Below are 13263 nucleotides of genomic sequence, written 5' to 3'. Positions count from 1 at the left end.
ACACACACACACACACACAACACACACACAAAATTAAATATAAGGGTAACCTTTTTTGTTTTTATGACAAACAAGTCCATTCTGTAAAATACATCTCAGGATTCACTTACAGCTCTATTAGAAGGAGTTGTAATGGTGTGTTTTGCAATGCGGCAGCTACATCATGCTGCTTGATGGATTCAATAAGGAGCTACATCAGCAGCCTCATGATAATTGTCCATTACCGTGTTGGCCTGACATCCCATGTCTTTGTGTATTGTTTTACTTTCTGCACTGCGGTTGTTGATCGGCACTAATTGCATTTTTCAGTCAGAGAGATTATGTGTCCTTGTTGTGTGCTGCTTATTTTGTTTTGGAAAATAATGTCTGGGCATCATTATTTTAGCAACATTGATGTGTGTTCAAATAGTTGCCCATGCTGAAACACACACACACACACACACACACACACACACACACACACAAAACTAACAGAATTAGACTATAACTTTGAGCAGGACTGAAAAAGATCTATTGCTGTAATTCTAAGGTCACCAGCTTTGCTGGTGTTGCCATTGATTGGTGGATTTTATTGCATCCTACCCTCAGAGTGTTTCACTCACAGATGGCCTTATCCTAATGAACCAGACTAATGAGACAGTTGCCTTTATACTGCACTACATGAGGTCCTGTGAGGAGATATGGATGGAATCTTACATACATATTTATTTGATGCCACAGAGAGGAAAAATGGGGGCACATACAGTGTGACTAACGTCAAGTTGTTGTGCATGAGCTTGCTGTTTGTAGGGATGCATTATTTTATTGGAGGATCAAGGGGCCTTCAGGGACCTGTTGAAAAAGTCATTACATTTCACAAAAGATTCTTTTTTTTTAAGGATTATTTTTTGGGCTTTTTATTTTATTAGATAGGTCAGATAGACAGAAGAGTGGGTTAGACAGAGGAGGAACATGACACACAGCAAAGACCTGCAGGTCAGACTCAAGCCCGGGCCGCTGCCAAGGACTCAGCCTACATGTGGTACGCTCTCTACCTTGTGAGCTAGAGGTCGCACCCTCACAATGATGAACAAAAACATGATGACAAGGAAAAGAAAAAAAGGTTTCTTGAGGGTTAGACACTGTAAATGTATAACTGTTTTTATTATCAGCCAGGGCTTCAACTTTCATGCTCTTCATTTTTGCTTTGTTTTATTTAATTTTTTCTGTTTATGGGATGGTGATGGAAGCAGTGCAAACCATCTGCAATCCATTTAAAATGACAAAAAAATGAGACGTTATGAACATTTTGTTTGTTGGTTGGCAGCCTGTGCCTCACTGCTTGACTCCTTCTCCCTGTCGGTTTGTCTTTGTCTATCTGCTCTCCATCTGCCTGCCTGTGTGTGTGTGTGTGTGTGTGTGTGTGTGTGTGTGTGTGTGTGTGTTTACATGTTATCCATTTCTACCATCACTCTTGATCAAGTAGCAGCCAAGATATTAAGAAGTCAACATCAGACCACGCTGTTATTGGATACATCCATCATTCAAATGGCAAGACAGCTTTTTTAGATTGGAGCAGAATTCTAATCTGAATTTAATGTTGACAGCTATTGATAGGACACTAATTGCATGTTTTGGCATGGTCACATTAATCTGCTGCATATTTTTTTAAGCAGTTCGAAACGTTCATTAGAATAAACCTTTTTCTACAGCTGAGAAAGTTTGGCCATTAAAAGTGCACAGCCAGGCGTCCATTTTCTCTCTCTCTCATTTGTTCAACAGGAAGTGTGATGTCCAGTAGAGGGCAGTACAGACAACTGAGAGTTTACAAATAGCAACCTAAATATCTTCTTTTGTCTACTCTTCCAGGGCCAAAGTGTTTCGGGGAAAGAAGGTTCTTGGAGACTACGACATCAAAGTGGAGCAGGTATCATATTGATTTTATAGACCTATAATCCTGCATAATCCAGAACAGAGAAGATAGTGAAATGACATAATATGCATGTTTAATATGGAAATGCAAAAGTTTCAGGTGCCACATTTTCGACAAAAGACTCTCCCAGATGCTTCTACTTGTCCATTGCTTTATGCAGCTGGTAAAAAGACACAAAAAAGTAAAAGGTGTCACTCCAGAAAAGAGTGAATAGCATGCAACTTTGCTGTGTAGTGGTTGCAAAGATAGAAGGTCACACAGGTTAAGCAGTTTAACAAATGGGTCCACCGATTTGATCCAGACTAAAACATTTGAAAATCTATTGGTTGGATTCTTATTTAATGTTGTACTGACGCACAGACTCAATCAAACAGATTTTGTTTAGTACATACATTCATGGTCCCCAGAGCATGAATCCTAATGACTTTATAAACCTACTGGTAAATATAACCTGCTACATATCAACATGCTAGCATTGTCACTGTGAGGCATAAACTGTATAATATGAATGGACAGAGCATGTGTGACGTCACCCATTGGTTTGTGGAGATCTGCTATGAGTCGTCGAGTTTGCTGTTACGGACGCAGCCATTTACTTCATATGTAAAATTACACCAGCATCTTGATATCATGTGTATTTACTGTACATTGTTAAGTCGTCAGATATTATATATATTTACAGTAAGTGACATTTTGGTTTTTATTATATTGGTTTAACCAGCAAATCATTTTGATATTGAAATACATTGGCTACTTAGCATCTGAAATAAATATTCTCTGGGGTTTCACAGCAAACATTTCACACCTAATAGGTGTTGACAGGGAAATTACTACCTCAAGCCTCACCACAAAAACACAAATAGACACAAGTGGAGATAGGAGTTGGCACCTATGAGTCACAGAGACATTCTCACTATGTTTGCAACCACACAAGCACACATTAATTATTTTACCAGAATAACTGAGTGGTTTATGTATGCAATAATATAGATGTGTTCTTATCTCAATGAATACAAAGCATATTGAAATGCAAAATGCTTCTGAATTTTTTAATTCAAAAGTAATCCAGTATATATGGTTTTGCTCAAAGTTCAATCATCATACAATTATGGAATAGAGTTGAAATATTACATTTTTTTAACCTTAACTATTGAGAATACAGTCATCTGATATTCTGCTTTTTATATATGGGATTCCACATGCAACATTTACAATTTATTAGGATTCATGTGTATTTCATCACTTCTGTACATCAAGACTTGTGTGCAGCTAATGAAACTGTCTTGTGTCCTCTTTCCATCCTTGTAGGCTGAGTTCTCAGAAGTCAACCTCATCGCACATTCCAATGGAACCTGTAACGTGGACATGCAGGTCATCAGGAGTGGGACCAAATTGGTCAGGTCAGCACTACATGCAGATACACACTCACACATGGGCTCTTCTGTGATTCTGAGAAGATAAAACTGTTAATTCTGGAGTCACCTCCATCTTCTCAAACCCCAAATCCAAATCTCATGCCTTCATTTAACCTTAACTATTATCCTGACTTTGACAGTAAGATTAATTCCAAAATCTAACTAAAAGATACATACCACCTGACCTGCCAGATGGACCTCATGCCGTGACACTAAACCTGCTCACAAAGATGGCACACATCAATTTTCAAGGCCTTTGATTTTATATTCAATTCATTATTCTACTCTAAGAGTTTAATTAAATCATCTATGAAGCCCAATACAACCAAGAAATAACAAATCTGACCTCAACCATGAATCTGATCTAAAATAACGTCATGGAAATATCCCTCCTTAGGAAGACAACTGGTTCTCACAAAAAAGCACAGTGTGGCTGTATCATGTTTAAGCGTCAATTAAAGATGACTTGGGAGATCAGACAAACATGTGCACGTCCTGTAACCCAGATAATCACACGACTCACTCACACCACAAACCACACTGACACAGATACCAGTGTCCCAGCTGTAGACTGCCAGTATTAAGCAAGACTGTGACTCCCTCTGCTCACCAACCCACAAAACCAACAGGAAATGAAGGCGGCAGCCTCAGTCTGATTATCCTCATCTCTGCTCTGTAATTATGCTTTATGAAGGGTTGGTCAGTACATGCTCACACACAAACAGTGACCGTTGCCTGAGACAGATTGATTCCCATTCACCTGTCCTGACGGTATCATGTCCACAGAAGCATCATTTTTTACAAAATGCATCATCTGAACTCCTCGTAGACCCCAATCATGGCCTCAGTCTCACCCAAACATGGACTTGGTTTGGAGAAAATGAATGTGTTTGCAACATAATTGTCAGTCTGTCTTGTTGTCTGCCTGTCTGAGTTTAGACTTCAATGTTTTTTAACTATCTTCATTTGTCACTGTAATTACCAGTGCCCATCGATTTCAAGTCAAAGCAGTGATTTTGCTAACTGCTCTGTGTGTTGCTAAGTAACCCTCACCCCGAAGAAGATGTTTCCCAGACTCTGAACATGTCACTATGCGTTCTTCAGCTCCTCTTCTCTCAATTCTTCTATTATGGCTTTATATCTTTCATTTTGACTGACTACAATTAAAAGAACAGATGTTGAGTAAAACATATGAAAAAAGATGAAACAATGTACTATGACCCTACGATTTATGAGAACTATTATAATAACTAAGATAATATTACATTTAAAAGTATAAAGGTTGCAGTGGGAGCCTGTACAGTCAGCAGATTGTGTGTTTAAGGATTAGAGTGTATTAACTATCATACTTCAGCACACAGCAACACACAATTTAAAGTCATGGGAGGTGTGTGGGATTGACTCAAAACAAAGTACAGTGCTCACTTTCATTGTAATGTAGGAACATGTCAACCAGTGAAAAACTGTGAATGATGGAGGTATATGGAACAGAGGAATTGTCTGTGTTTGCTTTGTAAATACATGTTGGTAAACTCAATTCTGTGATGATCCCCTGACTTCTCATTGGGTCAAATTTTCAATTTGTGTAACACATTGGTTTATGACCAAATATCTGCAAAACTATTAACATCAGCCTCAGTTGTTCTTTCTGTTTCTGTTTAGTGCTACATAGCTAATGTTAGCATGCTAACACAGTAAACAAGATGGTAAACATAGTAAACATATGTTAACATTGTTATTTTTTGTTTATCATATTAGCATTTAGCTTGCTGAAAAAAGTGCTGCATTGTCTAAATACAGCTTCACAAAGCAACCAGCATGGCTGTAGACTCTTAGCATTTAGTTTTGATTGCAAAGTTAAAGCTAGTTCAGATGACTGTGGCCTTGATGCAACACTAATTCAGTATTAAATTGAGAGTCATGGCGGTGTTGATCTTCACAGCTAACTGTCATCAATGAAGAGATTGCAGTCACATTAATTGCAGTGTCCTCTCCACATGGGTTTTTTCAGGTTCTTGGAGAATCTGATTAGTATTCTTTGTGCATAAAGAGCTGGTGGTGGACCAACTGCGCCAAAGTTTTCTCTCTATGTGTCTCTTTTCTCTAACTCCTTTCTACATCTCTGTGTATTTTTTCCTTGTCTCTTTTGTCGTTGTCGTCTCTCTGTTTTTCCTCACATTCCCTCTCTCTCACGCAAATACATTTAGAGTTAAAAGAAAAAATAACAGAAGTCATCACCATCAACCTTTTTACTGATCGGAACTGCACTGATGTAGCTTTTTGCCCTTTACCTGTTGGTCACTAGTTACTTCCGTTAGCTCTAGCACTATGTTTTAAGTGTTTTTTTTAGGGAATTTTAAAGGTCCCTACAGTATCCTGCGCCTCTGCACCGTCTTTGCAGCTGGGGAATAAATGTAATGTTACTGTAGTGCCACTTATTACCTCAGATATATATATATAAATATATATATCAGTATATCTAAATATCAGAGCTAGGCAATGATTAACAGTTTTTAATTGCAAATTTAATTGTATGATTTACCTGATTACTTGCGATTAATTGCATTGTTATTCGCAAAATCGCAAAATGAATTCAAAAGTAATGTATTGTGCAATTTTTTATTTAAATGTTCTGCCATATGAACAAAAGTGCCATAACATTTGTTTTGCAAACACTTAACATCAGCATTTTGTCCCGCTCACATTTCAGCATAATGTCTCTCTTCTGTTTTCATTACAGTCAGCGAATGTGAATGCAGCACCCACTGTTCATCCTCAACATAATGCACTGTTCCGAGGTCATTTTGGTCACCCAGTGTTGTCCAGTAGTCCCCAGTGAGAGCAACAGTGGGTGCACTTTGTAAAGTTGTCGCTTTTGCAGTCCCCTTCTTGTCATACAACTTGTGTATTCTTCTTGTGATTGTGCGTCTTGAGGAAATTTCATACCTGCCGTCATTTGTTGCGATTGGCAGAATGTTTCTCGGACCGATGTCCACCACGACACTAATCAGCCTGCAGTCTGTAGCTATCCACGCTAAAATAATTGTCGGTCTTAATTAATTAATGAGTTAACGTGATAATAACTTGCCCAGCCCTAATAAATATATATATATATAGTATAGTTGTGTCATCACAACCGTAAGGAAGTCCTGACGGCCCATTTGAAGAGACAGTTTTTGAATAGGGGCGTGCATCACTCTGTCTCAGGGGCATTTTGATACTTTTTCTCGTATTTAAATAGCATTCCGACCTGCTTCATAATCAAATAAGACATGGAAACCTAAGTTTTTACAATATAGGACCTTTAAAGTACTTTATAACATTTAAAAAATCACAAACAAACCTACACAATGGTAATAGAATAAAACCCCACACACCCATTATTGTTTTCCACTTTGTTTGGTTTCTATTCACCTGTGTAGATCCTCCAGTTTCGTTCAAGTTTTGGTTGCCAGATTTCCTGTGAACTGCAGTCCTCACCAATGTTAATACTACCTTTGGTCTGGGGAGAGCCACAGAAAGACACACTATGTGACACACACGCCACCAGCAGCTTCCTTTTACCAGAAGGGCAAAATGTGTAAGAGGTTTACACTATTTCCTCCCCACGCAGTTCTACCTCCAGCTAGGGTTGGGCATTTCCACCACTTTCGGTTTCTATCTCATTCCAAGTAACAGGACAGAATCATCAATAACGACAGCGATATTGTGGCAACATACTGTACATTATTTGTCTGTACTCTGTACAACGAGACATAAATCGCATAATTCTGTCTCAAACACTTACAAATCAGTTTTGAAAAACATATCGGTTTTATGATGCAACAATGCTATGGTTAAGATTTGTTTAGGTTTAGGCACAAAAGCGGTTTATGATGAAATATCCTCCTCTATTTATATATTTAAAAAAAGTTTGTTAAGGGTTATAGGGAAACATTGTGGTTTAGGTTAAAATGATAATATGTTAAAGGTCCCATGGCATGCAAATTCCACTTAATGAGTTTTTTTTAAAGATTAATATGCATTCCTATAGCCTGCCTATGGTCCACCAGTGGCTAGAAATGGCGATAGGTGTAAACCGAGCCCTGGGTATCCTGCTCTGCCTTTGAGAAAATGAAAGCTCAGATGGGTTGATCAGGAATCTTGCTCCTTATTAGGTCATAAGGGAAAAGGTTACCTCTGCTTTGTCCGCCTAGAGAATTTGACCAACCCATAAGAAAGACATCATGGTTTTCAAATGAGCGGTTGGTCAGTGGCAGTTGGTCAAGGCCACACCCCCAGCCACAACCTTGGCCCCCCATCCCTCAAAACCTACAGACTCAGAAGTGGCATGTCCTAAGGAAAGCTCATTGTGGGACTGGCTCTAGTGTCTGTAATTCTGCACCAAGGCTGAAATTTGGGAAAGAGACTTCCGATATGGTATTAGGGGACCACTAAGGTCTGTATAAAAGCATCCATTAGCACCATGTCAAGTGACCTTTAAGGTTAGGGGAGCATCCTCATGCAAAATAAACACGCAGTTAAGATTATGAACCAAGTGTTGGCAGGATTTGGACTGGAAACCATTTACTTATGGAGACATTTTAACGTCCTTCCTGAAAACTACTTTCATATGCAAGTACTGTAAATGAGCAGCGTCTGTTCACTAGAGAATCCCAGTTATCTCCCAGTTAACTGCTTACTTTCCTGCTAAGTGATATTAAAACAGCTGTGGTCATCAATCATATTGCTCAAGATTCCCTGCTTAATATTGTTAATGTACCCCAGATCCCTCACTCTCATGTTAAAATTGCAAAGGTAAATTCTATTTTTAGTAATATCGGACAAAATCCAAGGTAAGGATCCAACCAAAGCAAAACTCGTTTTTTTTCTAAACTGTGTGGTTGCAGAAGAGGACACTGGTGCGAGAGGGGTGCACAGTAAAACAACAACGAAGCTTTGACCACAGGAGTGTTTTTATAACTATCTAACAAGATTCTCTTTATTTTGATTTAGCAATCCAAATCAGAGATCTTAGTAAGGATCCTTCACGGATTATGATCTATTTTAAGACAAGAGTTATGGACATTTCATTATCATTCTTTCTTAGTCCAGTTCTAGTCGTGTAATGTATGGGTTCAGACAGACTTATTCTCTCGTTGCCACAGGACGTTGGAAAGACAATTGAACTACCTTTCATTTGTGGCTTTGTGGGTTTTTCCTCTGTACCATGATCTTTGTTAAATGCCGTCCCTTCTTCTTCTTCAACGCAAAAATGCAGGTCTGTGACATCTGACTCCATAAATGTCTTTTTTTATCAAATAACCAGGCTTTTGTCTGACAATGTAAAGTGACTCAGGCCGGATTCACAAAGTCACAAAATCAATTATTTGCTGTTGCAGTTGTGTTGGTAAATACTCATGTAAGTGAGGTACTACAGAACTAGAAATTGTAATCATTTTTATTTATATATATATACATATATCTTTGCTTTCCCCCCAGGTCTTTCAGGCCTGACTTTGTTTTGGTGCGCCAGCACGCCTTCAGCATGGCCCAGAACGAGGATTTTAGGAACTTAATCATCGGTCTGCAGTATGCAGGCATCCCCTCTGTCAACTCTCTGGACTCCATCTACAACCTCTGCGACAAACCTTGGGCTGTAAGTAATTTCATCAATTTACACCTGCAACAACCTACATAGAATTTTATTCACTACATTATGAATGACATAGACGCGGAAAGATGTTTTAATGGAGCTTGCAGCCGTTTCTGTAAATTTCATTTGGAATTAAGATAATTTGGAGGAGTTTCTTATTGGGACTTTTTGTGGCTTTAAGTGCAATTTAAAAAAACGCAGTGACTATGATTATTACCTTAAGAATAACGTTACTGTTCTGTACTGCATAAATGTTGAAATACATTGCACTTACCTGTCAATGCAGTTGACTCTCTCTTTTCATTGTCCTCCTCCCCGCCAGTTTTCCCAGCTGATCAATAATCAGAAGAGGCTGGGTTCAGAGAGGATCCCTCTTATTGATCAGACTTTCTACCCCAACTACAAAGACATGGTAAGATTCACACTTTGTATACTCTCAGTAACCTTTCAACAAACTCACACCTCCAAAACTAGAGCTTCTCAACAAACCTTTTCATTATGATTGTGACATTTAGATATTTATATTACTGTGTTTATATTAGTTTGAACTCTTTGTCTCAGGGCTGTAAGACTTTCTCTAAAAGCAAGAGATAATGTTGTTGGCCGAGTAGTATAGATTTTAGGATAATATTGGTGTTAAAAAAAAATATATCAATGTTTATTTTGAATTACTTGCCAAAAGGCAATCTACCATATTCTTGGCATAAATACTTCACGTTCGCCAAAAAGCTGAGAATACACATTAGAAGAAACATAAGTCATGATACTTTTCTGAGAATTCTTCACACTTGCTATTTAGCTACTGCTGAAGCCCCAGTTCCCTAAGTTCAATTCATTGTGATTACCATGTGGTACATTTATGTTTTAATGTCTCAAATGCTTTAGTTAAGTATTAGTATTATTTTTTTAGGTTACCAAAAGATTACAAAATAACACAAATATAAAATGTAGTATTTTACTGTATAGTACACATGCAAAAGGTTAACTTGCTAATTTTCTTTATACATTTACTTATTATATTTATTAGGCTTATTATAGAGATAAAGTGTAATAAATTTGTACTTTGCTCATGCACCGATGTGCTTTTTAATTACCACTCTGGCTGTCACGCATGAGATTTTGTCATTTTGGTTACTGAAGAGAAAAAAAAAATCGGTGTCACACTATTCCATTGAGACATTTTATATACAATCTTTTTTGGTACATGGAAATAGAAAACTCTATATAGACAGAAACAGAGACATAAATACAAACCCAAACAATTCTTTCAGTACAAAACAAGCATGAAATTGTTTGACCCTAACCCTAACGCTTCACATAAGCCATACAGTTAGTATGCATTATTATTATATAATTTCATGAAAGTCTTTATTTTATTATTAAAATATTTCAAAATAGTATGTTTGCAACATGTCAGCCAATTTACTTCATTGTACAACTTGAATTGTGACCGTGATATAATCGCCGAATAGTGGCTCATGCATGGAGATAGCAGTTGATAATGCATTTTAATCTGTATGACTTTAGCAAAGTAATCCAGTAACAAGACAGGGGTCAATTCAGATCTTTTAATAAATGCTGTGTCATTATATTAAATAATGCCTATAAAACAACAATTAAATCACTAATTATAGCTCATATACAAATATAATACTATTTCTCTTTTTGTTGGTTAACGTCTTGTGCCAAAGTGTTTCCTATTCCTTTTCTTGAACTTGAACTTTGAGGAGAATCCAATTCCTGTTTTAAGCAGTTTTAAACAGTGAATTGAACCTTGTCCTGTTACATAATTTCCTCTAAGGAGAGGTGGCTTGGCTTCTACAGGTGGCAGTTAGAGCGCTGGGTTAGATTTTTGGCACAGGAAATAGTACAACCAAGGAAACTAAACACACACAACCACAAGATAACAACTTCTATGCTATAAGACTAAGATCCGGTTAGCCTTTAAAAGGTTAATTCTCACTCAGGTACAATATTTACATTCTCAGCAATTTTGAGAGTATAAACTGTGAGGATTTAGATGTACAAGAATTATGGTCATATATATTTGATGTCAGATTTTGTCAAAATATAATTAATTGGTGGTATGTCTGGTGTTGCTTTTCATTACACTTTATATATTTATATATATACAGTGCCTTTTCATTTGCATGGGACAATTATTCAGTTATAATATTCAAAGGTAATAGTTCAACACCATAATACATGGGGAAAATGTGGCAGTGCTGCGTGCTACCTGCAAAAATTTAGTGGATAGAATAATTGATTACAGGCTGTAAAGTCAACTTTGCAATGCAGGGTTGTGGCTGACGTTGGCATCTTTTTTCTACTTTCAGTAAATGCCTAATCTAAATGACGACATAACCTTTTGTAAGTCATGAATTAACAAAAATATGAGGTCTTCTGTATTTGTCAAGGTTATGCATTTCGAAAAGGCAATCATAGATAAAGAAAAGATTCACTCTAGGTGAATAATTTGCAGTGGATGGTGTGCTGCTATTCTTATTCTGTGGAAAACATCAAGTGAAGTGGAATGTGTGAGAGCGAGAAAAATCTGAGTCAGAGGACGGTTGAAAACCCCTGCAGTTTGCAAAGATATTCCTAGCATTGCTTTAGCAACCACCTGAACTCTGCTAACAGAGGCTCAGCAGTGGGTGTCCCTTGAAAATCAGCCAATTGTTCGTTTAAATCAGTTGCTACTTGCTTGCCAAATTTGAGCTACATAAGCGAAAGCAGGAAATGTTTATCAGGACTTTGCAGTTGGGAAATGTAGTAAAATGAATATTCAGAATTACAGGTCAAGGGTCAGCCATGTCCAGGAAGTCTTTCTCAGGTGGGGGTCCACCCCGGTACCAGCTGCAGGTTGTGTCAGAGCGGCGGATACAGGCGTACTGCCGAGCCTGCTCCCCATTTAGGCTGTTATCCAGCAGCCAGTCAGTCCACAAGCACTCGTTTTCTCCTGTAGACGCACACGGGACTGTGTAACAGGTGTTGATCTGTGGATGGAAGAGTTTTAGAGTCATCCTGTTTACCTACTCATTCATCACATTATTTGTTCCTAAAGTTGGCCTGTCCCTGTGTCATGAATAAGACGTTTGTTGGGGTAAAAGTTGGATGGAAACTATAGACACATGATGCTATGAACAAGAGTTGATTGAAAACAAACACACACTTGAAAGTCTTTTGTACTGAAAATGAAAAGCAAGTTTGAGCAAAAGTGAGGGATGTGTGACCGTTTTTACTTTTACTTTTATCTGTCGCTCAGTTTCTTGAGGCATCTCTTAGACAGATAGATAAGTGGGACAAAGATAAATATGTATGAATAGAGAACAAACTGTCCTTACTCACTCTGCATTCACAGCCCATCTGGTATTTGTAGTTGAGATTCTTCTTCTGTGACAGTGACAAGTTGTCCCAGGACTCAACTAGGTCACATTGGCCAATAGAAATTCTCCCATCACTCCACATACTTCCTGTTTAGTGACATTACAACACATTTAGCAAATGAAGTTATATTGCTGTATTTTACAGTTTTAGGGATTATTTAACAACAATCATTCATATCTAATAGAATTCATGTTGACTGACATAAGATGGCTAATATTTCACAATGTTTACAACACATCTGATTGTTAAAAGACATTTTCCGAAATACACATATATGCTTTCTTGCCAAGAGTTACATGAGACAATGAATACCACTCTCATAATAATATGGTTAGCCTAGCTTTGCATAAACCTGGTTATTGGTTTTTGTGTGGATACAGTGATGTTATACATTGTAAGGTGTTAGCTTTAGGGCTGGTTTGTAGATTTTGTTACCTGTTTTCAGTCTTTATACTAATCTAAGCTAACCAGCTGCTGGCTATAGCCTTATCTTTACCATACAGACATAAAAGTCACATTGATCTTCAAACATTTTCATGCTTTTTCCTACAAAAGTGCAAAATAAAGAATCTGACCATTGCATACTGTACCTGAGAGCAAATACCCTGCTTTATTGTTGGAGTCTAGTTTGACTCCACACAGTGAGGAGAAGACTGGAGTGTACACATACTGGATGTCCTTGGCCTTGTCAAAACCTTTAAACATCTGGACACAAAAACATACAAGGGGAAGAGAGTGGAGACGGAAAGGTATCAGCCTGGCCTAATATAAATTAAGTACAATATATACATGATGTGGTTTCGGGGTGGCAGTAGCTCAGTCCATAGGGAGTTAGCTTGGGAACCGGAGGGTCACTGGTTCAAATCCCCGTATGGACCCAAAAAGTTGGGAGCATGGATTGGTGGCTGGAGAGA

The 13263-nt window shown here is 37.8% G+C and overlaps 2 protein-coding genes across 2 annotated transcripts in view; one reads left to right on the top strand and one right to left on the bottom strand.

The window, feature by feature from the left end:
• syn2b (synapsin IIb) overlaps nucleotides 1-13263 on the top strand; it is a 71738-nt gene that overhangs the window by 37260 nt on the left and 21215 nt on the right. Inside the window, exons 2-5 of the mRNA XM_034869347.1 lie at nucleotides 1849-1906; nucleotides 3221-3312; nucleotides 8809-8965; nucleotides 9285-9374. Coding sequence (XP_034725238.1) covers nucleotides 1849-1906; nucleotides 3221-3312; nucleotides 8809-8965; nucleotides 9285-9374 — 397 coding nt within the window. The remainder of the gene's footprint in view (nucleotides 1-1848; nucleotides 1907-3220; nucleotides 3313-8808; nucleotides 8966-9284; nucleotides 9375-13263) is intronic.
• The window catches only part of LOC117943357 (metalloproteinase inhibitor 4-like), a 9812-nt gene continuing 7173 nt past the window's right edge, over nucleotides 10625-13263 (bottom strand). Inside the window, exons 3-5 of the mRNA XM_034869440.1 lie at nucleotides 12940-13111; nucleotides 12311-12435; nucleotides 10625-11958 (exon numbers count right to left, since the gene is read on the bottom strand). Coding sequence (XP_034725331.1) covers nucleotides 11761-11958; nucleotides 12311-12435; nucleotides 12940-13111 — 495 coding nt within the window. The 3' untranslated portion in view covers nucleotides 10625-11760. The remainder of the gene's footprint in view (nucleotides 11959-12310; nucleotides 12436-12939; nucleotides 13112-13263) is intronic.

This window comes from Etheostoma cragini, chromosome 4 (genome assembly GCF_013103735.1).
Source record: "Etheostoma cragini isolate CJK2018 chromosome 4, CSU_Ecrag_1.0, whole genome shotgun sequence".
NCBI classification, from domain to species: Eukaryota; Metazoa; Chordata; class Actinopteri; order Perciformes; family Percidae; genus Etheostoma; species Etheostoma cragini.
The sequence above is the reverse complement of the archived record's forward strand: the minus strand, read 5'-3'. Positions and strand labels throughout refer to the sequence as shown.